We start from the raw sequence: 27,710 nt of genomic DNA on the forward strand, positions 1-27,710 counted from the left end.
TTTTCACAGCTGTATCGACATTCGAGGTCCTGAACATCGTCCACTCTTACTCAAGGTCCATAACCTCCCCTAGAGTGTCTTCCACCAGATGTTCCCAGAAAACCCACACTTCGTTTGGGCCTTCCACGTCTATCTGATCGGTGCTCCAAGCGTTGAATCCAACTTACCACCAGGTGGTGATCAGTTGACAGCTCTGCCCTTCTCTTAACCCAAGTGTCCAGAACATACAGCTTTAGGTCCAATGATTCAACTGTATAAAGCTTTCGTGACTGCAAGGATTCATCTTCTTTGGTTCTTTCGGTAAAGTCGCGTAAATGAGAATAAAATAATAAAATAACACAATAAAATTCTCACGACGTTTCGGCCACAACGCAAGCGGCCGTCTTCAGGTGAAAGGTACAGACCTGTCGGGACGACAGATCTACTGAGTCGCAGACGTTGTCTTGGGAGCAATACTTTTAATCAACTAACAACACAACATAACGTAACCTACACTTGGGTGATGACTGCCCATCTAACCACGCTACGGCAGAACTAGACACGGTTTCGCTCTCCCGGTCCGGACCACACGCTGGGTCCCGGACCGCGTGGCTAGAGGCTTCTTCAACCCGACGTGGATCTTCTCTCACTAACCGACAAGATCCTCGAGCCCCTCACGGGGGCCTCCTTATATCGGCCTAGGCTGGGGCTGGCTCTGCCTCTCGCCCCGCCCACCTTCTCGATCTATCTAGCTCTTTCCCGAAGGCTCCCGAGAGCTCTTCTATACCACGTGACCACCCAGCGGCCCCCCTCTGCCGGTGGCCCCCCTCTAATATCATCCGGTCACGTGTCGGCAGGTCATCCAGCGTATCATGCCCCAACGTAACCATGGCTGGCTGACACACTCTCTCGCTCCCTCACCGGGAGCCCGTACTACACACTGTACATGGTGTCCCCGCGCTAACCAGCGCTCACCCAAGCCCCGATAGGGCTGGTACTACGCCCAGTAACCGGGCTGCACATAATGACAACATAATATCCGCCGTGGCCTCGCAGGCCCGGCACCACACAGTGACATTCCCAGTCACTACATCACCCCCCCGCTCCGTAGCATTCAGCCGTCCCGGCTGCAACCGACGAACACATATAAAGAATAACAAGCAAAGTGTGCTCCAACAATAACATAACAGCGCAATAAATATCCACCGAGATAAAAGAGGAAAAGACAAAAAAAGCAAGAGAACAAGTAACAAATCAACAAGCGCGTCGTACAAGAACCCCACAACCAACATCTCCCACCCACAATGTGTAACAACGTCTGTGAGCTCGATGGCGAGCAGGGTCAGCCAAATACTCGCCACGACTCATGTGAGCACGACAACCCATGACGGCGTGGGAGTGTGCAACGTGCGGGGATCATGTGACTCGAGTCCTTCAGCGAGTCCGCGATGCCGGGCCTCCAGGGGGGTTGGGCTCGTCCGCCCTGGAAGGCCCGGGGGGAATGAGAAATCGACCCGACGAAGCCGGCTCCTCACGAAGAGCAGTAGACCGGGTCGTCGGGTCCTCCACGTCTGGAGCACACGAGGCCGACACAACTATAAAGTCAATCATTGACCTTCGACCCAAGGTGCTCTGGTACCAAATACACTTATGAGCATCCTTTTGTTCAAACAGTGTTTAATTTTGAAATTCCATGATTAGCACAGAATTCCAATAACATATCTTTGTTTGAGTTCAGATCAGGGGAGCCATTCCTCCCAATCATTCCTCTCTGGGTATCTACATCATTTCCCATGTGAGCATTGAAGCCGCCCAGTAAGACTATGGAGTCAGTAGGCGGCACTCTATTGAGCACTGCACCGACCGTCTCCAAGAAGGCCGAATACTCTGAACTGCTGTTTCGTGCATAAGATCAGACAACAGTCAGTGTTTTTTTTTCTGAGACCTGAAGTCTCATTGAGGGGACCCTCTCATCCACTGGGACAAACTCCAACTGAACAGCACCCAGTCGGGGGCTTGTGAGTATCCCCACACCCACCCGGGGCCTCTCGAGAAGTTTGGTTCCAGTGCCAATGCTGTGTGTGGAGGTAAGGCCGACTGGTCAATACCTTTCCACCTTCACCAGCTCCGGCTCCTTCCCCCCCCAGTGATGTGACATTCCACGTCCCAATAACTCGTGTCTATTGCCAAGGCCCAGTCTGCCGAGACCATCCCTCTCCCTGCCATACAAACTCATTAATAATTATGAATCACATGTATGATCATAGTTTTTTTTTTCTGGCAACAAAACTGAAACCTTGTTACAAGGAATCATGTTTACATTAACCACAATACCTGCGGTCAGAATGCAAAGAAAAAACACACTCTGATAGTGTATGCATTGTCCTTGAAATTGATTGGTCCACACCAGAGACAGCTTTCCTTAGAGCCTAATCTCATACGGTGTTCGACCAGAAGACGCAAAAAGGCGCACAACTCAAAGACAATGCACTATCAGAGTAATGAGGGCTTGGGGTAAGCATTTACATCATGAGGTCTCCTTTGCAAGTACCAAAATACAATAGGTTTTTTTTCCCCCTTTTTTCTGGCAAGAAAACTGAAACCTTTTTACGAGGAATCATGTTTACATTAACCACAATACCTGCGGTCAGAATGTAAACAAAAAACACACTGATAGTGTATGCATCATCCTTGAAATTGATTGGTCCACACCAGAGACAGCTTTCCTTAGAGCCTAGTCTCATACTGTGTTCGACCAGATGACGCAAAAAGGCGCACAACTCAAAGACAATGCACTATCAGAGTAATGAGCGCTCGGGGTAAGCATTTACATCATGAGGCCTCCTTTGCGAGTACCAAAATATAATAATAATGTATGTTGAACTTATTTTGCACTGTACGTAAACAACTGTACATAATACAATATTTGAGTTTTTGTTTTACGTCACAATATATAACTGAAATTCGAAGTTGTTTGTAAGGGAGACTTATTTAAGTTGTTGGTTAAAACTGGACTTTGTCACACTTCTTGTGAGCCATACCTGGTGACTCCAGTAAATTAGCTTACTTGTCTCTTTTGAGTTTTAATCTGAATAAACAAAATAAAACAATTGAAGTATTTATGTATTTTTTGTAATGTTACAAAGCAATTTATGAGAATTGTTTTGTTAAGTTCTGTTCTTGTGATTGAGCGTCAGTTAATTTTATTCATTATTTAGCAATGAAGAAAGCGTTGCTGCAGCAACTGGCGCAACAATAACTGACAAGGAACACAGAAATGATGGTGTTGGTCGGGAAGAAGGCAGCAAGTCTACTGGTAAATAAGTTTTCCTAGAGTTTTGGAACAAAAGTCCGGAAAGCTCAAACAAGAGTCACTCTAGCACAGTATGTAGGCATACATCAGTTTTCCTTCATAAGCACATACACATGCACACAATTTTAGTAACATAGGTTTATTTCAACATTGTTTTTTTGGCAGTAACAGATCCAGTACTAAGTCTCATCAATGAGCCATGAATAGGTCGGTGTAAAAAAGCACATTCATCATGATAAGATAAATTGCTGACTTGTGACTCCAAGTTATTGCAGTCCCTCATGATCCTCGCGATCTCAACTGGCTCCTGCACATGAGCTGACCCCATCGCTTTATCTCCACAGTGGCTATCCTCTCATCCGTGTTCGCTCCTTTGGCTGTCTCTCTGTTGTTAGTCTTGGCCATCAGCCATGATCCCTTTTAGAAACATGTCCTGCCAAAGCCAAATCACTTGTGTATTAATAATCAAGGCGATGTCAGTAACCGGTGGTTGTTCTCACTGTGCGTTATTACATGTTTTACTGGAATTTTAACAAACTTGATGAGACACGCGCACACACGAGACATGTAACTAGTCACCCTGTCGGTTGTGATTCAATTCACGAATTGTAGATTTTTTGTCACATTTCTTTCCATCGCATTTCTATTATTTGTTGTTCCATCTCACTTGTACAGGTTTGGTCACTTCTTTACACTTCGTGTGCTGCTGTATGTATAATTGGATTATTTCATGAACAATTTTCATACACAAATCATATGTGTATGGAGTCTAACAGTCAATCTGAATTAGTGAATTGTTATAGGCATTATATTCACACATGTACAATTACATAAATGTGCACACATGTATGCATTGTGTACATGTGCAGTTGTGTTCACATTTTTTCTCATGATATACAAATAAACTACCGAGGTTACACCTAATACTATATAAACAGAATTATGCATTTACAATAAGTATCAAGTTTATTGGAATTCCCCTTAACTTTTTAAACGCTCTTACATGATTGTGCTATGAAGTAATTACGAAGCATTGTTTTCAGATGGTGATGGTGATTGCCAAATAAAAGAGACGTTGACCGTCGTGGAAGGTGAACAACCAACTGTTGAGCACATTGACCAAAGTGACATTTGCACAGATGTTACCCCAATGCCTGGTGCAACAAGCACAACTATTGCTGGTAAAAAAAAAACTAACCTGGATTTAGTTTTGATCATTTTCAACCTATTTTTACAACTTATTATTACTCTAGCTGTAAATTGTGCTTTAATTGTTGCTATGAAGTCATCAGTACTGAAGCCATGCTTTTCATAAAAATATTTCAACCATTTTGTCTTTCATTCGTTTGACAGCTGTTGTCAATGGAGTGGATTTTGCACATGTATGCCTAATATTTCACAAACCCGATATGGATTTCGAAAAATATTGCTCTTTTGCATTATTAATAGTCGTTAAATATTACGTATTTCATCACATGCTTACGTCTGTAAATATATTATCTCATTGATCCTGAGCTCTCATCCTTGAGACTTTGAAGCTCATAGAGTTTTTACAACTTTTTTTCAGCTGCTTCGGGGCAGCACGGCTCAGCAGACGGTGGGACTCTGCTGCAAACCAAGCAGCAGGGTGACGGAGTCCCAGCAGTCTCCCAGGCCTCCATTGGAGAATCACAAGCATCGCCTAGACAGCAAGGGACACGGGACAATAAAAAAAAAGATAGAAAAAAGAAAACTACCGGAAGGTAATAGGATTTACATGTAGTTTTTGGCAAATATGATTCAGGGTTTTCGGTTATAATGCACAAGTATAATGCCAAGCATGTTTTGTTTGGCTCTGTCAGGTGGAGAAGGGTATATGACACGATTGGGCTTCGCACTTGCACAATCTAACGCACAATATTAGGTTGAATCGCATAATACAATGTTTGACTTTTATTTAAATATCACACTGGATAGCTGAAATGTGCTGTTATTTATAGGGGGAGGTTTATTGAAGTATTAATTTCTTCATGACTGCATAAAATTACTCATTGGTTTTTTCGTTAAAGTCACGTATGTAGAAATACAATAAAATTATATTAAAACAAAAAAACAATCACGACGTTTCGATCACGACACAAGCGATCTTCATCAGGTGTCAAGAACAAATCACGGAGGTAAATACAACAAAAAGATGAGAGACGATAATTCAACAAACCTGAAAAAACATTATGTGAAGCACATCCAGTCAGGCCAACAACACAGACACTTCCTGGGGGACCACGAATTTCAGAAGAGTGTTAAATTTCGTGTTCAACCTTTGGATTGCACATACCAGCATAGATAGAATGAAAAATACGAGGTACACGGTCAGTATGTGCAATCCAAAGGTTGAACACGAAATTTAACACTCTTCTGAAATTCGTGGTCCGCCAGGAAGTGTCTAACTGTGTTGTTGGCCTGACTGGATGTGCTTCACAATGTTTTTTCAGGTTTGTTGAATTCTTGTCTCTCATCTTTTTGTTGTGTTTACCTCCGTGATTTGTTCTTGACACCTGATGAAGATCGCTTGTGTTGTGATCGAAACATCGTGATTGGTTTTTGTTTTAATATAATTTTATTGTATTTCTACATACGTGACTTTACCGAAAGAAACAATGAGTAGGTTTATTGAAGTTGATTAAAACTGGAGTTTGTTTTAAAACTTCTTGAAGCCATACTAAGTCACTCCTGCAAATGAGCCTCCTTGTCTCTTTTGAGTTGTAATCTGATTAAACAAAATAAAACAATTGAAGTATGTATTTAATATATGTAATGTTACAAAGCAATTTATGAGAATTATTGTTTTGTTACGTTCTGATTTTGTGAATGAAAAAACTCCGGATCATTGTCAGTTCTTTTTATTCATTATTTAGCAATGAAGAAAGTGTTGCTGCAGCAGCTGGCGCAACAACTGACAAGGAACACAACAATGATGTTGTTGGTCGGGAAGAAGGCAGCAACTTTACCGGTAAATAAGTATTCCTGCCGTTTTTGAACACAAGTCTGAAAAGCGCAAACAACAATCACTACAACACAGTATGTAGGTGTACGTCAGTTTCCTTTCATATGCACATACACATGCACACAGACGGACATTTATAGTAACAAAGGTTAATTTCAGCATTGGTTATGGTAGTGACAGATCCGAGCACTAAGTCTCATGAATTAGCCACGGGAAGGTGGTTGTAAAATGCACATTCATAATCATGAGATCAATTAGTGAACGAAGACTCCTCCAAGTTATTGCAGTCCCTCATGATCCTCGCAATTCCAACCGGCTCCTGCACATGAGCTGATCCCATCGCTTCATCTCCACAGTGGCTATCGTCTCATCCGTGTTCCCTCCTTTGGCTGTCTCTCTGTTGTTAGTCTTAACCATCAGCCATGATCCCTTTTAGAAACATGTCCTGCCAATACCCATTCACTTTTATTAACAGTCAAGCTGATATCAGTAACCGGTCATTGTTGGCACCGTGCGTTATTAGAGGTTTTACTGAATTGTAATAAATGTGATGAGACACTTACACACTAGGCATGTAACTCGCCACCCTGTCGGTTGTGGTTCAAATGAATAATTGTTAAATTTTTGCCCCATTTTTTACACCCTATTTATATTAATCGTTGTTTCATCTTGTTTGTATTGTTTTGGTCACTTCTTTACACGAAATATTCTACTGTATGTATAATTTGATTATCTCATTAACTGTTTGCACACACACACATCATGTGGATGAAGTCGAAGAGTCAATCTGAATTAGTAAATTGTTATAGGCCTCATTCACACCGATGCACAAATATGTAAATGTGCACATGTTTGTTTTGTGTGCATGTACAGTTGAGTTTAGATTTGTTTCTTGTGATATACGAATAAAGTACTGAGATGACACCTAATATGCACAGTATTCAGTTATAAATCAGTATGTAGTTCACTGGAATTTCCCTTAACTTTTGAAATGCTCTTACATGATTGTACTATGAAGTTATTACGAAGCATTGTTTTCAGATGGTGGCGGTGATGGAAAAATAAAGGAGACATTCACCATCTTGGAAAGAGAACAATCACCAGTTGAGCACATTGACCAAAGTAATGTTTGCACAGATGTCACCCTGATGCCTGGTGCAACAAGCACAACTTATGCTGGTAGGACACTAACCTGGATTTAGTAATTGCCATTTTCCTCCCTTTTTTACTAATCATTGTTGCTGTATATGTAAATTGTGGTATAATGTTACTATGAACTTTTCACAATTGATTGTCACTGACCTGCAGAATGCTATGAATTATTTAGGAACATGTTGGGTGAGTTGACTCATTATTATTGAAGAGTGGGATTGCTGGTCTATCCAGGAATCAAATTTGAAGTTGTGAAGAAACTGGTGACACCATATATGATGTGCAAATATATATATACAATGATTAGTGGAATACATCTAGAAATGTAAATGGATAAATATAAACCATCACAGATTGTCTGATGATGCAGTTATTATAACTACCAATGGAGATGAACTACAGGAAGTGATTGATGAAACTTATTAAGTGAGCCTCAGGAGAAATGAGTAAAACAAGTTCACTAAACAAATAAAGATATCTGGCAGAGGGATACACCTGGAAACACGTCACAGTAAACAAAATGCACAAAGAAAAATAAAGAGGTTCATGCTTGGTATTACATTAAGAGACAGGAAAAGAACATGGATTAGATCAAATATGCAAGTTAGGCATTGACTGCAAAGTATATAAGTGGGCTTAACAGTAAGTGGGCTTGTGCAGGACACATCACTAAAAGGGATGATGGCCACTGATTGATATTCATGACTGAATGGCCGCCAAAAAGGAGGGAATGCCCTGAATAGGATGTCCATAGCAGAGATAGAATAATGAAACTGGTTCATATGCAAGTGGTGGATAATTGTTGCATCATGAGACCAGGACGGATAGTGACAGCTTGCAGAACTTTTGAGCCATCGGTTAATAATGGTTCATACTAATGATTGCAATTTTTTATATATATAACTTCATCACAACTACTTTGCTCTTAGATGCTGGTGACATACAAAAAGCCCCAACATCAACAGAGAAAGAAAAAGGTAAGTGTAACAAAACACCTGCCACAAGTGTGGCTATTGGTTTCTATCTTATTTCTGTATCAGCTCTGTGTTAAATGTGAGATTTGTGGCACATATGCATCTGTTTATAATGTAGTGTATGACATCTTTACTCATGAACTGCAGATTTATATGCCGACAGTTCTATGACTGAGGACAAAAATGAAGGAGATGTGGAACAACCCACCAATGGTAAAAATTGTGAAAACACTCAACCAGAGAGGCAGATAAACTCTCCCAGTGGGGATTTCTCACAAGATCCTTCTCATCAGAAGCCCGAAGCTGCAACTGCGGAATTCCAATATGAGAATAGTGCAGCTAATGATGACACTTCGCAGTCGGCATGTTTGAGTGCTCAATCTGCTGGTAAGAATAGTGACGCAGCTCATGAGGACCCTGCAGGACATTCTACTTATGCAGCTAAGACAACAAGCAATGCAGGTGCTTATAAAGAGAACATGCCTGTAAAAGACCTGGAATCCGATGCAAATAATCAAATATCCTCCAAAGACTCTGCAGCATATACCACATCTGGAGTTCAGACCAGAAGCCAGTCTTCTGCAGAAAATATTGAGAGCCAAGAACAAGGGAAACAGGTAATTTAAAACATCAACACGTACATAGTAAAGGTGTTATAATGAAAATGTCTTAAATCGTGAGTGAAATATTTCAACCGAAGCTTTATTAAACGCACAATGAAAGCTCTACTGATGTAATTTTTACGTGCACGTTTTTAATACTAATAAATCACTGTTTCCATTCTGTGCTTAAGACACTTGACACTCACGTCGAGCATGAGAATGTAGCATAGCTGCCTCAAATTGTGTTTTTTTTCAGCCTGCTCTATTACTCTTGTTATGGTGGGTTTTTCTCATATTTTACAGAAGTGATCATTGTTGTTGGATTTAGCATAGTTAATGGGCCCCATAGTGTGGAATCAGGGACTCCAGATATATGGTTTCTAGAGGCAGACTTAGCAGCAGTGAGCTTTGTGACTATGCCGTTCTGGTGAGTCCTCATGAGGACGAAGCCGATCCACAGTTGTCTATCAATGAATCGCAGCTGCTGTCAGTTGGTCACGTTTGTTCACATGTATTGTGATGGTGGCCTAAGACAACAGGACCACAATGCTTTTCTTTAAGAAATGCTGATGATGTTTGCGTGCTTTTTACACGTTTCTACGTGTTTGAAAGATATTTGCTGTAGATTTCACACTTGTGGACACTGCAACAAGCAAATATGGCCCGCTATTTGTGTTTTATGGTGCAAGGAAGACTCAAATCAATCCAAGATTTTTAAAGCACCATATTCAGCAACAAGCTGAGATGACAGCAGATGGGACTAAGCAAATTAGACTAAATGTGAGGAGCAGAAGAGAAAATGTATGTTTTTAGTCCAGTCTTAATATCACTGGTTGTCACGGCTGACTGGACTTCAGTTGGTAAACTTTCTGTTGATGAAAATCTCTTTTCTGCTGTCCTAAGCCAAGTGGATTTGACAAACTAGTGTGAATTTGTTTCTTTGTACAGCACCCTGTGACCTCTGGGTGCAAGGTGCTTTCGAGGTGTAAATCATTAAATGTGAGGCTTCACAGTCGTACAATTGTTAATCTAACATTTGTCACTTTTCTTTAGCGAACAGATACAGGAAAAACAAAAAACAAAGATTCCAAAAATCCAAATAAAAATCAAGGGTCCAAACAGAATGAGTCGAGGTAAGAAACAACCATATATTTACAAACAAATACTTTTATCAGGTATAGTTATGAATTTTTGGAAGAGAATGCAGGTTTAATTATTTTAATTCTTGAATATAAACTTTACTTGTAACGCACACAGTATTCATTCACTGTAAAAAAACGGAATGACTTAGGCGTTGGAATTACAGACAAGCAGGAAGGTGGTGAGCCGGTGTCAATAATTGCCCCAATCTCCGTGATCCTCTATACATTAAGATATTTTCAGCCAATTAATGAGTGTTTACATATATTGGAGGAAACCGGAATAATTCGTTATTTTTCATAAGCAACCTGGCCATAAACGATAGCTCAACGAAGTGGCTTAGGTGGATATTTATAATAGCCAAATACTCTAAACGCGTGTTTCTAAATGTGGAGGGAAAAACCGGAGGACCCGGATAAAAATCCATGCGACCACGGGGAGAATTTGCAAGCTCCAAATATACAGGTGTCAGGGTCGTGATCGAACCCCACAACCTCCTGTATACTAGGCGAGGTAGTTAACATCTTACCACCATTGCTCCCCAAGCGTACGAAGAGGTAAGACTTATTCCCAAAGAGATGTAACAGATGGAGATAAATCTACATTTTGCTGTACTTTATGCTGGCAAGCCAGGGTATGGCATCTCGACAGCCACAGGATGGGAGTTTCACTGCATTTCCGTGGTCTGCCAACCCTCCCCACCAGTACTGGATTATAGGCGCGTGCCACCACTGTCACCTGACTCAAATGTATGGTGATGTGTACCCCCTCCCACAGCCAAATTGGCTACTCAACTCATGCCAACAACTAGGCCAAACTGTTTACATGTAGATACCATCCTAGTTTGTTTTATATCAAACTCTATTTGTTCAACATATTTAAGCACTCAAACATGTCGAGGTGATGCTATCCAACTGTGGCAAACTGGTTCTTACATGCAGTGTTTCCATAAAAAAATGTTGGCAAATCATTGAATTTTTTTTTTGCTGTACAATTTGAAACAAAATTGTGATGCCAACAACAAGAATCTAATTCTGAGCCAGATACATTATTATAAAACCATTTTATTAACCACTTGAGTTTAATAGAATACAGGAAGCTGTCAATTGGTTGAATATATCCTGTTTCAACATGTGTAAATGGAGGACATTTTTATGGAATGCTGAATCTCTTATTTTTTTATTAATCAATTTGTGTGATAACATACACTTATTAATTATTTACTTATTTACCCGGTAAAGCCTCACCGAGTCTCATGACTCTTTTTCAGGAGAGTCTTGCCTGCCAAGTTTTTTTTTGCAGTAGGAGGCGACGATGGATATGTATATTCCAATGTAGTTATTTGCAGGTATTTTTTTGAAATTTGGAAAATTTGGACCTTGATGCCAGCACACGGTAGCCTACTCTTGTGTATGTCATGGTATCTTTAATGTCCACTAAAATAGCTGCCACGTAGTTTGATGTTTAATATACCGGGCAGTATTAATTAGGGAGGCCGCTGGATTTGAACTGTGATCTTCTGCAACAAGCACCGAAAGTGCTACCGCTAGGCCACGTCTACTGTCCTTTGTAAAGGAAATGAAAGTAAATGTCCCTGCATGGGCATCAGCATGAGTGTGATACTAGCAGAGCGAATGGGTATTTTTATTGTATGGGGATAAAGCAGCATTGGAGAGCATTTAACTATTTTTCACATTATCGATTATTCACTCTGGTTAATCCTATGGGTTTTCAGATATTATTAAGGCTGCTGCACTGGAATGCAGTTGACTGATAAAGGTTGTCCCCTTTCCATTGTATCGTAGTAAAATGAGAGCTGCTGCTATAAACTATTATATAGCTTTAGAATATTTATTTAGACTGGGGCAGGTCAGCAAGTTACAACAAACAATATAAAAAGAAACAAATGATTACTTGCTACTTTAAACACTTTCACAAAATAAGTATCTCAACCTCATCATTAACGTCCCTGTTGGGGTTAAAACCTCAAGGCCTTTCCAGGGAGGCAAATACATTATTCCAAAGTTCATTGTTATAGCAGAACACACCATTATAGCCAACTGGAAAGAGCATGCTCCCCCAACACTGCAGGAATCGGCCAATACATTGTAAAAAAATCGCCACTTCAGAACATCTAAGTGCAAAATTAAGCTTACCACCAAACTTGGAACCCGTTCTTCACTACCTCTCCTCAATTGTGGGCACTGATTCTTAAGAGCATTCATGAGGGCATTTAGGCACTCTTCCCTTCCCTTTATTGAAACAGTTTATTGAAACATGCAGTTTAGACAGGTTTCTATTGCACTGTAATCCGTAATGTGTTTGTGTTGGTGTCAACCCCCTGTCATATCCTATGTGTTGTGTACCTGAATCGGTTTGTTAATAAATACTTTTGGAGAAAACCCCCCCCCACAAAAACGAATGATAGGAGCGCAAAATAGAGAAATAGTAAGGAAGTCATGAGAAATAAATAAAAATCAATAAAATATGGACGTCCAAATTTAATAAATACATCAAAGTCTTGCCGAGTTTTCAACACTAAATGCAAGCTAGACCATGGCAGAAAAACAACAAAAACAGTCCCAGACCACACAAAGACAACACAAAGTCCTTCAAAAATAGTTGTAGATTGAAATTTAACTATCGATATATGGATGGTAAGGAATCAAATTTACAAAACACATTTGCAAATGACGTATCCAGCACCAATATTCTGCCTCAGGATATTTTTTGAAGGAAGATTTATGATGTTAAGGGAGGAAACAAGGTTCCAATATGTTGGTGCTGCAACTGCAAAGGCTTTGGCACCTATTCTAATTTTTGTTCTAGGGATAGTTAAAAGGGAATTAGATGGACCTCTTAGGTTTCTTGGGTTAACATTGGGGTTAATGAATTAGCTAAGTATAGTGCATATTTTCCAATAATTATTTTATGGATGAGCAGGGCCCATTGTAGATGTATTAACTGATGTGAGATTGGATTTTAAGTAGAGGTCACAATGGTGGGTCCTGTATGGTACATGTAGTGCAAATCTAAGAGCAGAATGATAAAGTGGGTTTACTCTGTTAAGCGTTTCCATTAGTAGCTGATCTGTAAGCAGTGTCGTAGTCGTCAAAAAGTGCAAAAATTATAGCTTCAATAATTTTCAGGTCTAATCGAATGGGAAAACAATGTTTGTTTCTGTCTAAAAACCCTTTTTTTAGATGTGATCAATTATGTTGTTGGAATGTAAAATTTGAATCAATCTGAAAGCCAAAGTATTTGAAGCACTACATTTGTTCAATGATTCTAGATTTAAAGCTTTCGTGACTGCTAGGGTCCATACTCTTTGGTTCTATTGGGTAAAGTCACGTAGGTGAAAATAAAATAACAAAAAATCACGACGTTTCGGCCACAACACAAGTGGCCTTCATCAGGTGAAGGGACGAGACTGTCTGGAGGACAGCGCTGGAGTGGAAGTATACTTTAACTTAGCTTTTTCAATGAGCCATTTCAATGCTAAATTATATGCTAATTCCTTTGTCAAGGTGCTTGGTCTTTTTCTTCTCACACAGCTTAAAGGTCGTGATCTAAGCGTGGCTTCTTCCACTCCAGCGCTGTCCTCCAGACAGGCCGCTTGTGTTGTGGCCGAAACGTCGTGATTTTTTGTTATTTTATTTTCACCTACGTGACTTGTTCAATTATGTTGTTTCAGATATCTGTAATGGGTGAAGGGAATGAAACTGTAATTTTTTTTAAAGAAAAGAGCATGATCTTCGTTTTTTGGTGACATTTGGGAGCAATTTTAGTGATGACAATTGATATTGAATTATAGTCAATAAGCCTTGTGTAGGTGGCACTTAAATTAAATGTATGAATCTGCCTAACCAGCATGTGGTTTGTTAAATGAGCTGGCAGCGTGTATTATATTTCATATTAATGTATTGTTTCATTTTAACAGGCCTGATGTTCTGGCTGAAAAAGACGACCCAGATGGAGTGGATGTGGTGTTCTGGGCCGTGCTTGCTAAAGAGTTTAAATTTGATTCAGAAACATCTGATGTGTATGTAATGATGCAAGGTCAAACATTGAGTAAAATGATGACATTCAGGTAATTTATTCTCGTCATTATTATCATTATCGTCTTCATTCGCAAAGTTAATTGTAGCCTCTGCTTGAGTAATGGGAACAGTGTTCTTTTTTAACTCAACAGATCTTGCATGTATGTGCAATAAAAGTTCCCAGCTAATATAAGGAATCATTTTTTCAGTTGGGAAATTTATTTCAGGAAAATCTCACTCGAATGAAAAAATTTGGTTCTTGAGAGTTATTTGGGAATTTTATTTTAATATTGACGAATTTTTTGCCCACTCTTATTTGCAGGTTGGAGAATGAAGTTCATGTTTTGGAAGGTCATTGTCGCCTTAAGGGTTCTGCAGTAAAGAAGAATGCATTGGCTTACAAATATGTTTGTAAAGCTCGGGCTAAAAAGAAAATGAAATATGAGTTCATCTACAAAGAAACATCTTCAGAAATTCCATATGAGCGCGCCTTACACATTCCAACAACTTTTGTAGAAAGTAAGTCATTGAGTGTTTTGAAATTTTAATAAATAAATATTTTTGACCGTTCAAATAGCTACAGGCTTAGTGCTGCTTGAAAGCTAATCATCAAATAATACAGTGTTTAAATGCAAGCATATACAGGCCACCCTACATCAATAGGGATTACCTGTACGCAAACAATAACAGGTATTGATATTTTATTGCACGCAAACGACAGGAGGTACAATAACAATGTGCATTTTTTTATTTAAAGCTTTCGTGACTGCAGGGATTCATATTCTTGGTTCTTTCGGTAAAGTCACGTAGAAGGGAAATAATAAAATAATAAAAATATAAAACAATAAAATTCTCACGACGTTTCGACTGCAACACAAGCAATCATCATCAGGTGTGAAAACCACAGCAAGAAAATTTGAAAAAAGTGGCGTTTTCTTTTTAACGTTAGCACCACGGAGAGCGATTTGGCAGTTATTCAGATGGACGGGTCCATCTATGTTCGGAAAAGAGGAGGGGGGAGACGAAAATAATGGATGCGGTCTGAAAGCCACCGTAAGCGTGAACAATCAATTTAGACCCGAAATGGTTTATGAAATCCTTCCAATGATTGCTAAGCCAGAATCCATCTTCTCGGTTGAAATTGTCTCTGTGTTTGTATATGTGGATAGCTTCATGAACGAATCTCTCATGGTAGCCAGATGGCTTGCAAATAACCTCTATCTTGGAGAAGTCAATGTCATGTGAGCCTACTGAATTATAACAGTGATCTGCCACGGCCGAGGTGTTGGTCCTACCGTGTTTTAGGTCTGCTTTGTGTTCACGAATGTGGTCCAAGACATGTCGTTTGGTTTCTCCAATGTAACTACTACCACAGAGGCAACTTAGTTTGTAGACGCCAGGGTACTGTATGTCCGGAATCACATCTTTTACAGACAGAACCAGATCACGGATTTTATGTAATGTGTTGAATCGGACCTGGATCTTGTGTTCATTCAAGATTTTGGAGATCTTTTTTGTGATCCCCGCAATGTAGGGTAAAGTGATGGTTTGAAAGGCTCTTCAAGAGGGTCCTTCTTCATGGTTGGAGTGATAGCTTTGCGGATTGTGTAGTCGGAGTAACCATTAGCCTTAAGAGCTTGGTGTACGTGCTTGAGTTCACTGGCTATGTGTTCCTGGTCGGATATGCATTGGGCTCTATGGTGCAGAGTCTTGATGAAGGAATTCTTCTGGGATGGATGGTGGTGGGAATCCGGTTTCAGGTAAGCATCCGTATGGGTAGCTTTCCTGTAGACAGAGTGGCTCATTGAACCATCAGGTCTCTTTTTTTATTAGGACATCCAAAAAAGGTAGCTTGCCATCTCTTTCGACTTCCATGGTAAATCTGATGGCTGGGTGTATGGAATTGATGTGGTCGAGGAATTGGTCTAGAGCAGGCCGGCCATGTGGCCAGATGACAAGTGTCATCCACGTACCTCTTCCATAAGGTTGGGCGCAGAGTGGCAATCTGGATGGCGTCAGTCTCAAATTTCTCCATTAAAATGTTGGCTACAACCGGAGATAGAGGGGAGCCCATTGGGGTGCCCTCAGTTTGTTTGTAGAAAGTTCCATTCCAAGTGAAGTATGTATTGGTTAAGCAGTGTCTCACCAAGGGGGGTACCTCAGTGTTTAGTCCTTGATGAACCAAGTCTTCAATGATTGCGATGGTGTCAGGTACAGGAACTTTGGTGAATAAGGAAACTACATCAAAACTGACAAGCAGGTCGTCTGGGGACAGGGATATACCCGTGATTGTCGATACCAGGTGAGTAGAATTTTGTACCGCAGAGGTGGTTTTTCCAGTGAAAGGCCGCAGGATTTTAGACAGAAAACGAGCCAGTTTGTAGGTGGGGGAGTTGATAATAGAGACGGTGGAATGAAGGGGTGTATCTACTTTATGTATTTTTTGGTAAGCCGTTTAATCTTGGTGGCCTGGCAGTAGAAGGTTTCAAAGAGAACTGTTTGGTTTGATCAATTAATGCGGTTGAATCAGAAATGATTTTGTTGGTTTGTATGACGAGGCTGTTGGTGGGATCTCTTTTTATTTTTGTATAGCTGCCATCGTTGAGTAATTCTTTAATTTTGTTGTTATATTCTATTTTATCCATGATGACAGTGGCATTGCCCATTGTCGGCTGAGAGGATGACAATGTCATCCATCTTTTTAAATTTATATAATTCAAAACGCTCATCTTTGCTGAGGTTGCTAGCTGGCATCTTAGCGTTTTTGAGGGTTGCAGCGATTTCAGATCTTGCTACGTCTGCAGCGATGTGACCCAGGACGTTGAGAGCCACGTCTACTTGGGCAATGATATCATTAACTGGTATGTGTTTAGGTGTGACTGCAAAGTTTAGCGCTTTAGCTAAAACGGATTTTAGACCATCGGAAGTAGAACTGTTACTGTGATTAATTACGACTTTGTTAACGTCTAGCTTTTTGGTGTGTGGGTCCGGTCTTTTGTAGGAGAGGAGGTTAAATTTGGAAATTAGGTTATCCTTACATTTGGACGACATAGTGGCAGCTGAAGAGGCAGTCATATTGTCTACATGTTCCCAATCCGATGTGGATATTGTTTCCGTCAATGATAAGTGTGATTTGTAGCGTGTCTTGTCTAACTGATTTAGTTCAGTGCGTATAAGTCTGATTTTCTCTGAGATAAGAGCTAAGCTAGTTCTGGAAAGAATTCGTTTCACATTAGAAGAAGTTACAGCAGGAGAGGTCAGTGTAAATGCGATTGGTATTACCCTCTGTGGTAGTAGTTACATTGGAGAAACCAAACGCCATGTCTCGGACCGCATTCGTGAACACAAAGCAGACCTTAAACACGGTAGGACCAACACCTCGGCCGTGGCAGATCATTGTTATAATTCAGTAGGCTCACATGACATTGACTTTTCCAAGACAGAGGTTCTTTGTAAGCCATCTGGCTACCATGAGAGATTCGTTCATGAGGCTATCCACATATACAAGCACAGAGACAATTTCAACCGAGAAGATGGATTCTATCTTAGCAATCATTGGAAAGATTTGATAAACCATTTCAGGTCTTAATTGATTGTTCACGCTTACAGTGGCTTTCAGACAGCATACATTAAAAAAAAAAATTCGTCTCCCCCCTCCTCTTTTCAGAATATAGATGGACTAGTCCTAAATAAACTGCCAAATCGCTGCGCGTGGCGCTAACGTTTTTTAAATAAACAAATAAATACACCGTTTAAAAATAAATTTATGCAAACCAACACACCTGAAGACGACCGTTTGTGTTATGGTCGAAACGTCGTGAGAATTTAATTGTTTTATATATTTTATTATTTTGTTGTTTCCCTTCAACGTGACTTTACCGAAAGAACTAAGAATATAGATGGACTCGTCCATCTGACTAACTGCCAAATCGCTCTCCGTGGTGCTAACGTTAAAAAAAACCCGCCACTTTTTTCAAATTTTCTTGCTGTGGTTTTCACACCTGATGATGATTGTTTGTGTTGCAGTCGAAACGTCGTGAGAATTGTATTGTTTTATATTTTTATTATTTTATTGTTTCCCTTCTACGAGACTTTTCCGAAATAACCAAGAATAACAATGTGCATGCCACGTTGATTACTATATGAATAACCCAACCGGCAATGGATACCTTTTGTAATATATATGCTTTCATTAACACACCCCCCACTTTGCACTTGAAGGGCTCACAAGTGATGTCATCACATCTATCCCTCTATTTAAGAAACAAAACAGGAGGATTTCTCCACAAATCTGGCTGTCGCCTGATGATACTAGTTGTAATTACTGGCGAAACGTCGTACTCTGATTGTAAATGTTGTAGATTTGCTCTCCAACACACCGGTGTGATGTACTAGTAACGAATTGACATGTTCCGTTTATGTGACAAATCTTTTTAATTGGCTGTGTCCGGTGGTGGCGGGTTTAACAACACATTTATATTTACGCGATTTACATGACATCATACTTGTTATACTACAGTTAAAGAAGGTGCTTCAATGTAAGCCAATAATTACATCGGTAAAACAATGTTAAGTGTTTTTAAAACGTTCTGGTTACCTTCAATACATATGGATGGTCTATGGGATTTTGGTGGCTGACTGGCATTTGCCTCAAAAGTAGTAAATGACAGCTTCCACTCCTACTTGAGTTGTTGTGAAGCTTTTTATCCCATTATCATGTTCCATGGTTAATCACTGCTGGATGAATGCCTCCCCAAACCGCCACCACTTATTATGATCTTGTGATGGCACAATCCATCGAGCATCTGCACATTAACTAATTTTATCACTATCCTCTCAGAGGGTGTCTTCTTGAACATGTTCCATTAGATGGCTGCCACGCCATAATTTTTCGTGACTATCGTCTATTGTCCTTTCCAGCGATGTGTTCTACCTAGGCCAACTTTTCGAAATAGGTTGGATGATGTCATTAATCTGTGTATATTCTCTCATTCGTGTGTTCCTTTTTCTGTCTCACAAAGTAATTCCAAGCATGTAACTGTGCAGTTCTATATATGTTTATAAATATTTCTAAACCATATCTTACAGCAGATAGTACACACCATTTAAAAACTTGCTTCATTCAGTTCTTCCTTTTAAAAGCACTCCACCCTGCTCTTGTCTGCTTATTTCAGCATTTTAATTCTGCCCACCTTCAGTAGCTGCCCCTGGTAAACATACTTTGATTTGTTTTTAAGTTGTGTCCATCTTGACCGATATCTGCAATTGAGTGAACTTGTCGATGACCTTTGCCTTGCTCATATTCATTTTAAGTCAAAGTTGGTAGCCTTCACTATTAAGTTTAACCATTTTCCTGGAGTTCATTTTCGTTGGACATTATAATGACTGTTGTCAGCAAAAATGAAATTGGTAATATTGTCTCTATATGTATAGCTTTTTTTTCCAATTCAAATTTGGAAAATATATTTTGATGTCACTGTGAATAACTTTGGTGAAAACGTGTCACCTTGTCCGACTCCCCTTCTAAGGTGTTGTTCGTGTAATCTTAGTGTGGCTGTTTTAATTTTATAGTCTTTCCTCTCTATATATATTTTTATTTAGGCCTTGGTTTGTGAGAGCTTGGATGACTTCATCCATTTTTACCCAGTCAAATTATGATTCACCTATAAAGGATAAGTATAATGGTAATTGGAATGCATTGGGCTTTTCTAGAATCTAATATATGGTCTGTATGTGGTCGGTGGTAGAGACATCTTTCCTAAACCCTGCTTACTCTGGCAGTTGTTTGGTGTAGAATTTGTTCATTTTTCTGTCCCCACTGCTATTCATGAATAATTGTATGCGAGATGAGTGGCTGATGGGTCTATAGTTCTTAAAGCTAGTTTTATCAAAGTGTTTGAATATATAAATTATTGAAGCATTGTTGCATTATTGCAGTTTTTAATTTCTCTGTAAAAATGGTTAGTCCTTTAATTTTGATCTCGCATTTGGTCCCACTTTTTTATGATGCTCACAATTATACCATATGGTCTAGGAGCTTTCCCTTTTTTATCTTGTTATTCTCCTATAGTCAGTAATAATCATAGTAATTTGAATGATTCATCCATGGATAATTCACGGTCTCCAAACATTTTCAGGAGGGTGCTATATTCAGATGTTTGGCAAATGCCATTTTATTTAGCGATTTGCATGTGGGAGTAAACCAGAGTACTCAATGAAAACCCACTTATATGTATGTATGCATGCATGTTGAACTTATTTCGCACCCTATGTAGCCAACCGTGCTAATCGGGGGGATAATACTCAAAAGTCTACATAGCAGTATTCACAAACCGACTTGCTATTCTTTAATCTCCTAGTCAATGGGTTTTCCAGTTTCACAAATCAAAGCTACCTGGCTCCAAAGCGCTGGATTGCAGGCGTATGCCACCATGCACGCCTGCATTGGGCTGTATTGTGATATCTGTTGCCACATTTACCCTTTATATATTTAAACAATTAAACTTTATGGTGGGACCCCGGGGTCCGAAATAAACGAAAGTCAATCCTAAAAAAAATATTAATTTATCTTTGGCGACTCCGTTCCACCGCGCACATAAATACCGCGACCCACCTGGCGCGGATCATTCTGTTGTCGTGTCGTCCAAGCGCAGCGAGGACGAATGCGCAGAAGAAACAAAACTTTGAAACTTTGATTAGCGCATTGTGTAGAGCTCGTCGAGAGGAATAGATTGCCGTATCATTCGCCTTCAACAGCCATAAAATGACGTCGCAACGCAGTTTATGCGAGACCTGGGGGCTTATGGGACCCCGGGGTCCTGCCATAAGTTTAAATTTATAAAGCGCTACAGATCTCAAATAAGTTTCACAGCATTTTGCAGTACATGATATATACATTTTTTCAGGTAAAATAAGTGACTGCCATGTTGTACCTCTTAAGTTTTTGTTGTTGTACACCACTGCACACAACTGTCACCAATCAGCTCATGTGCATAGCAATAGCAGCAGTGATGCTGAACCTTGCCCTTAAAATGTTCCAAATATCAAAACACTCATGTTACTGTCTGCTCTACAAGGAATTGGGATTCACATTTTTCTTTTTTGTGTATTTTTATTTGCAACTATTTTTTTGTATTTCATGAAATACCTCGGCATAAAACGTTGTACAAGATATATTAAATGCGGACTTTTATAAGCAAAATGCGTAAAAAATAACGTTATATTTTGCGATTACGCAAATGTACTATTTAATTGCAGTAAAAAATTGTTATGAATTGTTTAGATTGGTGCTTGCCTACATCGAATGATGCAAACTTACTAAAATTGTTTTTTATTTGTTTTCTAGGTGTTTGGCACCAGTTTGATGATGTGATTTGTGCCCCACCTGCGGCGGGAGCCAAAGGCGTTTGGCAACGTGTAGCCTCAACAGCTCGTTATGTTGCTGGCTATTCGGATGAAATAAAAAAAAAGAAAGGCAAAGAGTGGGCTGGTGAACTTATTTTGGAACACATCCTTCATAGCCTGAGAAACGAGATGAAGATAAATATAGAAATCATCATGATACAGCTAGACTGTCTGAAATATTGCTTTTTAAACACATTTTTATTTCATTGTGGGGCTTGTGAAGTGTGGAATTTAAACATAAATGAAAAACAGGTAAAACTAAATATTAAATTTAATATTTCTCAATGCATCTTTATCAACCTGTGCTGACCAACACGTTGAAGTATAAAATAATCACTGTTATCAACGCGGTATGAGGAAGTCACAACCTGAAGTGATTGACAAGGGACAAGAAATCTAAATTAATACATGAAGGACATTTTAATTATTGCACAACATATTTTGCATTGCATGAAAACATGCGTTAACCTAAAAAGCAAAGATCAAACTCCATTCCGTATCCATGACGATGCAGGTTTATTTTTTTACCTGTCATGAGTGCAATGCATAAACAAAATCAACTTATATTTAAATGGACTAGGCCTTGTTACTTCAGCAGCCTGCCCTGGGCCCCATCTTCCTACTGCTTGCTTCAGACTGTCGGCTTTGGGTATTTGTTGATCTGCTGCCTATTCATGTCTCATTGTCTGTTTTGTTTTGACCTCATTGGCCCAGGATTTGATCCGTGCGCTATTTTACTGGCACTACTGTTGGATGATGTGTTGGATTGTGATCTTGGGCTGTGATTATGGGCTGCCTGCTTCGTCAGCTCTCTTTTGCTTTAATATTATTCATATCAATTGAGTGCATTTGCATCATTCTTATAGCACAAGGCTGTCACGAAGGTGCAATGTTTCAAGATAGTCTGCATTCGTTTCACAGCAGGGAAAAATGTTGCCACGTACAATCTCAATTGACTACTATTCAAATTTGAAACATGATTCCCGCACACAATGGCCTACTCTTTTTGAATGACATCGCAGGTTCTTTAGGGGCCACTGAGAATCAGACGATGCATATTTTACAGTTGATACACCCGCAGTATGAACCAATATGCAACAAGAGGTGAAAGCGCTACCGTTAGGCCACGTGGCCTTTTATTTGGATTTGAGTATTTTATATTTGCTTATGTTTTGATCAGCCTTGTAACTCCATTGTCTATGCTGATGTGTTTGTGGTGATCTATTTTTAGTTGATCTTATAAATTCAAGTTATTTAAAAATCAGTATTGATGAAATAGCAAAATTGGGCATGAAATAAAGTTAGAAAAGTGCCAACTGTATAGACTACACACATAGGACTGAAACTTGATTTGGCGCGTTCGTGACTGCAGGAATTACTCTTTGGTTCTTTCGGTAAAGTCACGTAGAAATAGAAAATAATAAATTACATAATAGCATACGACGTTTCGATTGCAACGCAAGCAATCATCATCAGGTACAGATGAAAGAGAAAACAAACCCAGTAAACTTAGAAATATAATGCAATACAGTGCAGATAGCCGGCCAACATAACAGTCAACACCCTACCTGGCCGATTACGCTCCTCTAAGGATTGCTAAATTTAAGAGAGAGATAAAACACAGAACCGCAGACACATATACAGACACATAAGCAGAGAGAGTTAACACAGAGACAGAGAGAGACACGTATGGGACACAGAGAAACTGCGCCTCTGTGCCGAGGCCTTAAATAGAGAGAGAGGGGGGTGGGGACAGAGAGAGAGAGGGGGGGGGGTTAGAGAAATTAGCATGTCAATGAGAGACCGAGGGGGGGGGACAGAGAGAGAGGGAAAAGCACACTAAATAAAACAAAATTTAGTAACATTTGGAAGAAAAAAATATAACGCAACACAGAGTCGGTCAACACACAACGCATGGCCTGGTTGATTACGTTATTCCAAAGAGAGAGATGAGACACATACACGGAGACACAAAGACAGACACAAGCAGAGAGAGACAACACAGAGACAGAGAGAGAGAGGAAACAAACTTAAAACCTCCCCGTAGAGGTGGTTCAAACTTTATTTGGCGCTTTCGTGACTGCGGGAATTACTCTTTGGTTCTTTCGGTAAAGTCACGTAGAAATAGAATGAGTTTATTTAGTAATACTGTTTAAATTATTTTTATGCAACATCTACTCATAGGTAACTATACCAGTTTAAAAGTGTGTTCATTAGGAAATTTATTAGAATGTAGTTATCAGACCCCATGGTTTAAAGTGCAGTCTTTAATGTTTTCCCACTCTCTCTGACCTCTATCTCTGGCTGCTTTATGTGCCACGAAGAAGGGCCATAGCCCAAAATATTACCGATTTAATATTTTTACTTTTAAGGCAGTGTTACTGATGAATGTGTTGAGTTTAAAATATTTGTCTGGATTTCTATACCTACAATTGCAAGTTAGGAACACTGCTTAATTTTATCTGTAATAAAGTGTTTTCACCATGCTTATGTTTTTATCAGCCTTGTAAGCTATTATGTCCTGTTTCATTTTTTGTGTTACATTGGCAAACTGAATGTTAGGTACTATTTTTTTATTTTACGATATTTATCTTGTCAATTAAAGATGTAAAAGCTGTCAAATGACATTTAAAAAATTATATTAAGTTTTCCACCAAGAGAAGAAGTGACGCAAGCCATAGTGCATCAATCTTTAAACGGTCAATGGGAAGTGCTCAACTGCTCATTTCCATTGGCAGCCATGAGCCAGTGGTGGGAAATACCACATTTTCATGCTGGTGGTCTTTCGAGGACGATCACTGTTCAATTCTCATCGAGCAGCACTCATTTCATCAACTCATGAGAGATTGGCTAAGTCGCTCTCTAACTGGGATTTGAATTTTTTAAAATGTGAAAATTCTTAACGGATACTTATTTTTTCAGGTTCAAGAAATTCTTAAGAAATTTGTAGACCACCTTCAGAAGATGATATTTGATTCTGAATGTATGTCTGAATCAAACAAGTTAGCTTTTGCAGTACTGTGGGTTTGCATTTGCAGCAAGTTTAATTTAGATTTAGTCGTAAAACCCGCATCAATGATCTGCAAGGCATTGATTCTGCCATCAAATATAGACGATGACATCTGGAAACAATTTCAGCGGAAGAACGAGTACGTGCATGAAATATTTGTGCTTTATTGAAAAATGTTTAATAGAATGCTATTGTAATTCAATGTGTATAATGTATATCAGTCTTAAAATATATAATCTAATGTTATGGAGTTTAATTGCTGAATAACATTTGGTTTCGTTTACAAACAAAACTTATTTGTAAATATCTCTGATGGTCTCTTTGTGTCGATATTGCTGTGCACCGTTTAGGATTGTGCTCGCTGCATTGAAGTGGTTCTATGGGAAGTGCTTGATGATGCATCATCCAGTTTCCGAGTGTTTGCTGTCGCTGCCTTTGCTGGAGGCGTTGGAGAGGCTGAGTGGTGGTCCAGAAGGCCATGTGGCTGCATCCACGAAACAAGTAGTGGCCACGACTGTGCAACAGTTTCAGAAGAAATCTTTGGAAAACGAAAACATTCAAAAGTAAATAAACATGGTGTTTTCTCGCTTATGTTTAAAATTACGTTTATGTTTATCTAACATCCAGTAAGTACATGTAAATGATAAACATTGCTTTTACTGAAAGTGAGGTAAAATCAATCTTGGTATTTTTTTTTCAGTCAAGCAACCGTTAACCTAAGACTAATACATTGGTTAATCTGTCAACTATGTATGTATCTTGACTTAAAGCATTCGTGACTGCAGGAATTCATATTCTTTGGGTCTTTCGGTAAAGCCACGTAGACAAAAATATAACAAATATCGACGTTTCAATCGCAACACAAGCGGTCGTCTTCAGTAAAAGTGGGGTTAGCTTCTAAAGACAACTGCTTATAAAGGTTTGAAATGGGCGTAGCCCAAATGTCAGCAGCCAATGCCAATACCATTAACATGCTAATCTCTTACATTAACATAGCCACTTTGGCACGCTCGCCATGGAGGATGCTCGGCGATCTGCCATTAACATGCTCATCTCTCACATTAACATAGCCACCTTGGTGCACTCGCCGTGTAGAAGGCTCGGCGACCTTGCATTGACATGCTAATTTTTGCCTGGCAGCCCTCTGGTGGAAAGCCCACCACCGCCGCGGTCGCTGCCCACCATTGGCATTGGCTGCTGACATTTGGGCTACGCCCATTTCAAACCTTTATAAGGAGTTGTCTTCAGAAGCTAACCCCCCCCCCCCCCTTTTCCTGAAGACGACCGCTTGTGTTTTTATCGAAACGTCGATATTTATGTTATTTGTTTCTGTCTACATGACTTTACCATAAGACTATGCATGTTGAACCATGCTAATACAACTGATGATTGGTAGAAATATTGTTTTTGATACCAAAATGTTAAAATACTAATTTATTGTATATTAAATGTAAATTTTAAAAAAAATTGCATTAGGCTGGTGATTTTTTTGTTTATCTCCGGTAGTGGTTATAGGCATAGCACTTTATAATATATTCATCAATTTAAATGCGTATATGTTTGCATTGTGTTATTCCACACAATGGCGTGTACTGGATTTCTGTATTTATCATTGCAGAAGTGTGATTCAAATGCTGCGTAGTCACCAATGTCTACTCAAGGCCAACCCACATCTGTCCCAGCTGCTGCTCAAGATGTTGACAATTAACAGTTTAGCCATTTTCACTGAAATGGATGTGAGCTGGACACCAGAGGACATGTTAGCATCGCTGCATGATTTAGTACACAGATATGGAATTGCATGTTTTCGTCAACAACCTGAAAGACGAGTAAGTTGGCGTATATGCTCATGATAATAGAAATATTATGTTCTACATTGTTACCTTCCATGTAAAATTACTTTAATATTGTTTCACTGTGATATGGATGGATGGCTCAGGCGGTTGTTACTTTGTCACAGCTCTGAGTTCTCAGGTGATAACTCAAAAGACGATGATAGTTACATTTGCAAGAGTGGCATGTGTCACCAAAACAAAGTAAACGAAGCAAATAGAAATCGGAACAAAAATAACTATCCCATGAGAAATCCAAAATATCGCACAAACATAAATCACCATTAAATCAAAGTTAAATATCAAATTCCCTCTGGTGCAAGTTGGCTTAGGCAGAATATGTTTAGACTAATCATAGTAGAATTATGGAATAAGGTTAAATAACATGAAACAGATATACTGTAGAGTGTGTTTAAAACTAATATGAGAATTGACAAGGATATATATATATCAATTGCAAGTCAAGTTCTAAAAGAATCGACAGCTCGGAAGAAAATGGTGATTTAGAGGAGAACGTAACCAAGGACATTTTTGAAACGCTCTAAATCGTTCGGGGCATGAACAGAGAATGAGTGAGAACCGTGTTCGTTTTTACTCAGTACCATGCACTTTAGTGCTATGGAATATGCTTTTAGTTTGTCACGATACATATATCTCGATATTAGATGCTCATGTATGTGCAATTGATCACTCTGCTTTGCAGACTTTAAGTTATAAATGTGTTTTGACAATCTTATCTACCTCGTTGCTGTTTTGCACCCACTATTTTCTTTATATGGGATGCATTCTACTAGCCTTGTTGTATTCTACGTGTTGTTGTTCGACGTCGATGTGTGACATTGGCATTTTGAACTTGGCCATGTACAGTTATTGTTGGATTATTAATGGGGTTTTTTTGGTGTCACGAGGTTTCTATTGTGTAAGCGTTCCCCATAGAAAATGAGCACTTATTGCCCAATGGGAGTTTGCCTGTGCCAGAAAAAAAGTGCAGCGCCCATAGTGTGGACAGTAATTTGAAGACATTTATATGGTAATTTTGTGATGCTATGCTCCAGAAGCTGTTATTGGACAAGGGTTGATTGACAAGGGTTGACTAATTTATTTCTACGTGAGTTTGGAATTAATATTTTTTTCATTGAATTACATATGCTGATAGCAGGATTGGAATAAAAATTCTAATTCCAATATCATTAGGAAAAATACAAAACAAAGTTTCAAACTAAATGGAAGTCAAAACAACGCAACATGATCCGGGATTGGAATTTGAGCTAGTGGAGGGTT

At 39.4% G+C, this 27,710-nt stretch overlaps 1 protein-coding gene across 3 annotated transcripts in view; it reads left to right on the forward strand.

Annotated features, from left to right (window-relative positions):
* The window catches only part of LOC116938848 (E3 ubiquitin-protein ligase rnf213-alpha), a 142,301-nt gene that overhangs the window by 10,778 nt on the left and 103,813 nt on the right, over positions 1-27,710 (forward strand). For 2 of the 3 annotated variants that reach the window (XM_076054374.1, XM_032946566.2), the window contains exons 4-17: positions 3,198-3,295; positions 4,336-4,473; positions 4,860-5,034; positions 6,187-6,281; positions 7,317-7,454; positions 8,357-8,404; positions 8,549-9,018; positions 10,057-10,136; positions 14,084-14,233; positions 14,506-14,702; positions 21,529-21,839; positions 24,510-24,736; positions 24,948-25,160; positions 26,216-26,426. In XM_076054374.1, the coding sequence (XP_075910489.1) occupies positions 3,198-3,295; positions 4,336-4,473; positions 4,860-5,034; positions 6,187-6,281; positions 7,317-7,454; positions 8,357-8,404; positions 8,549-9,018; positions 10,057-10,136; positions 14,084-14,233; positions 14,506-14,702; positions 21,529-21,839; positions 24,510-24,736; positions 24,948-25,160; positions 26,216-26,426 (2,551 nt within the window). Of the gene's footprint in view, positions 1-3,197; positions 3,296-4,335; positions 4,474-4,859; positions 5,035-6,186; positions 6,282-7,316; positions 7,455-8,356; positions 8,405-8,548; positions 9,019-10,056; positions 10,137-14,083; positions 14,234-14,505; positions 14,703-21,528; positions 21,840-24,509; positions 24,737-24,947; positions 25,161-26,215; positions 26,427-27,710 lie in introns of those variants that run through there. The other variant, XM_076054379.1, reaches the window with a different exon arrangement.

The sequence above is a fragment of the Petromyzon marinus genome, chromosome 4 (assembly GCF_048934315.1).
Source record: "Petromyzon marinus isolate PM22_M1 ecotype Great Lakes invasive population chromosome 4, UKy_Petmar_22M1.pri1.0, whole genome shotgun sequence".
Taxonomy (NCBI): Eukaryota; Metazoa; Chordata; class Hyperoartia; order Petromyzontiformes; family Petromyzontidae; genus Petromyzon; species Petromyzon marinus.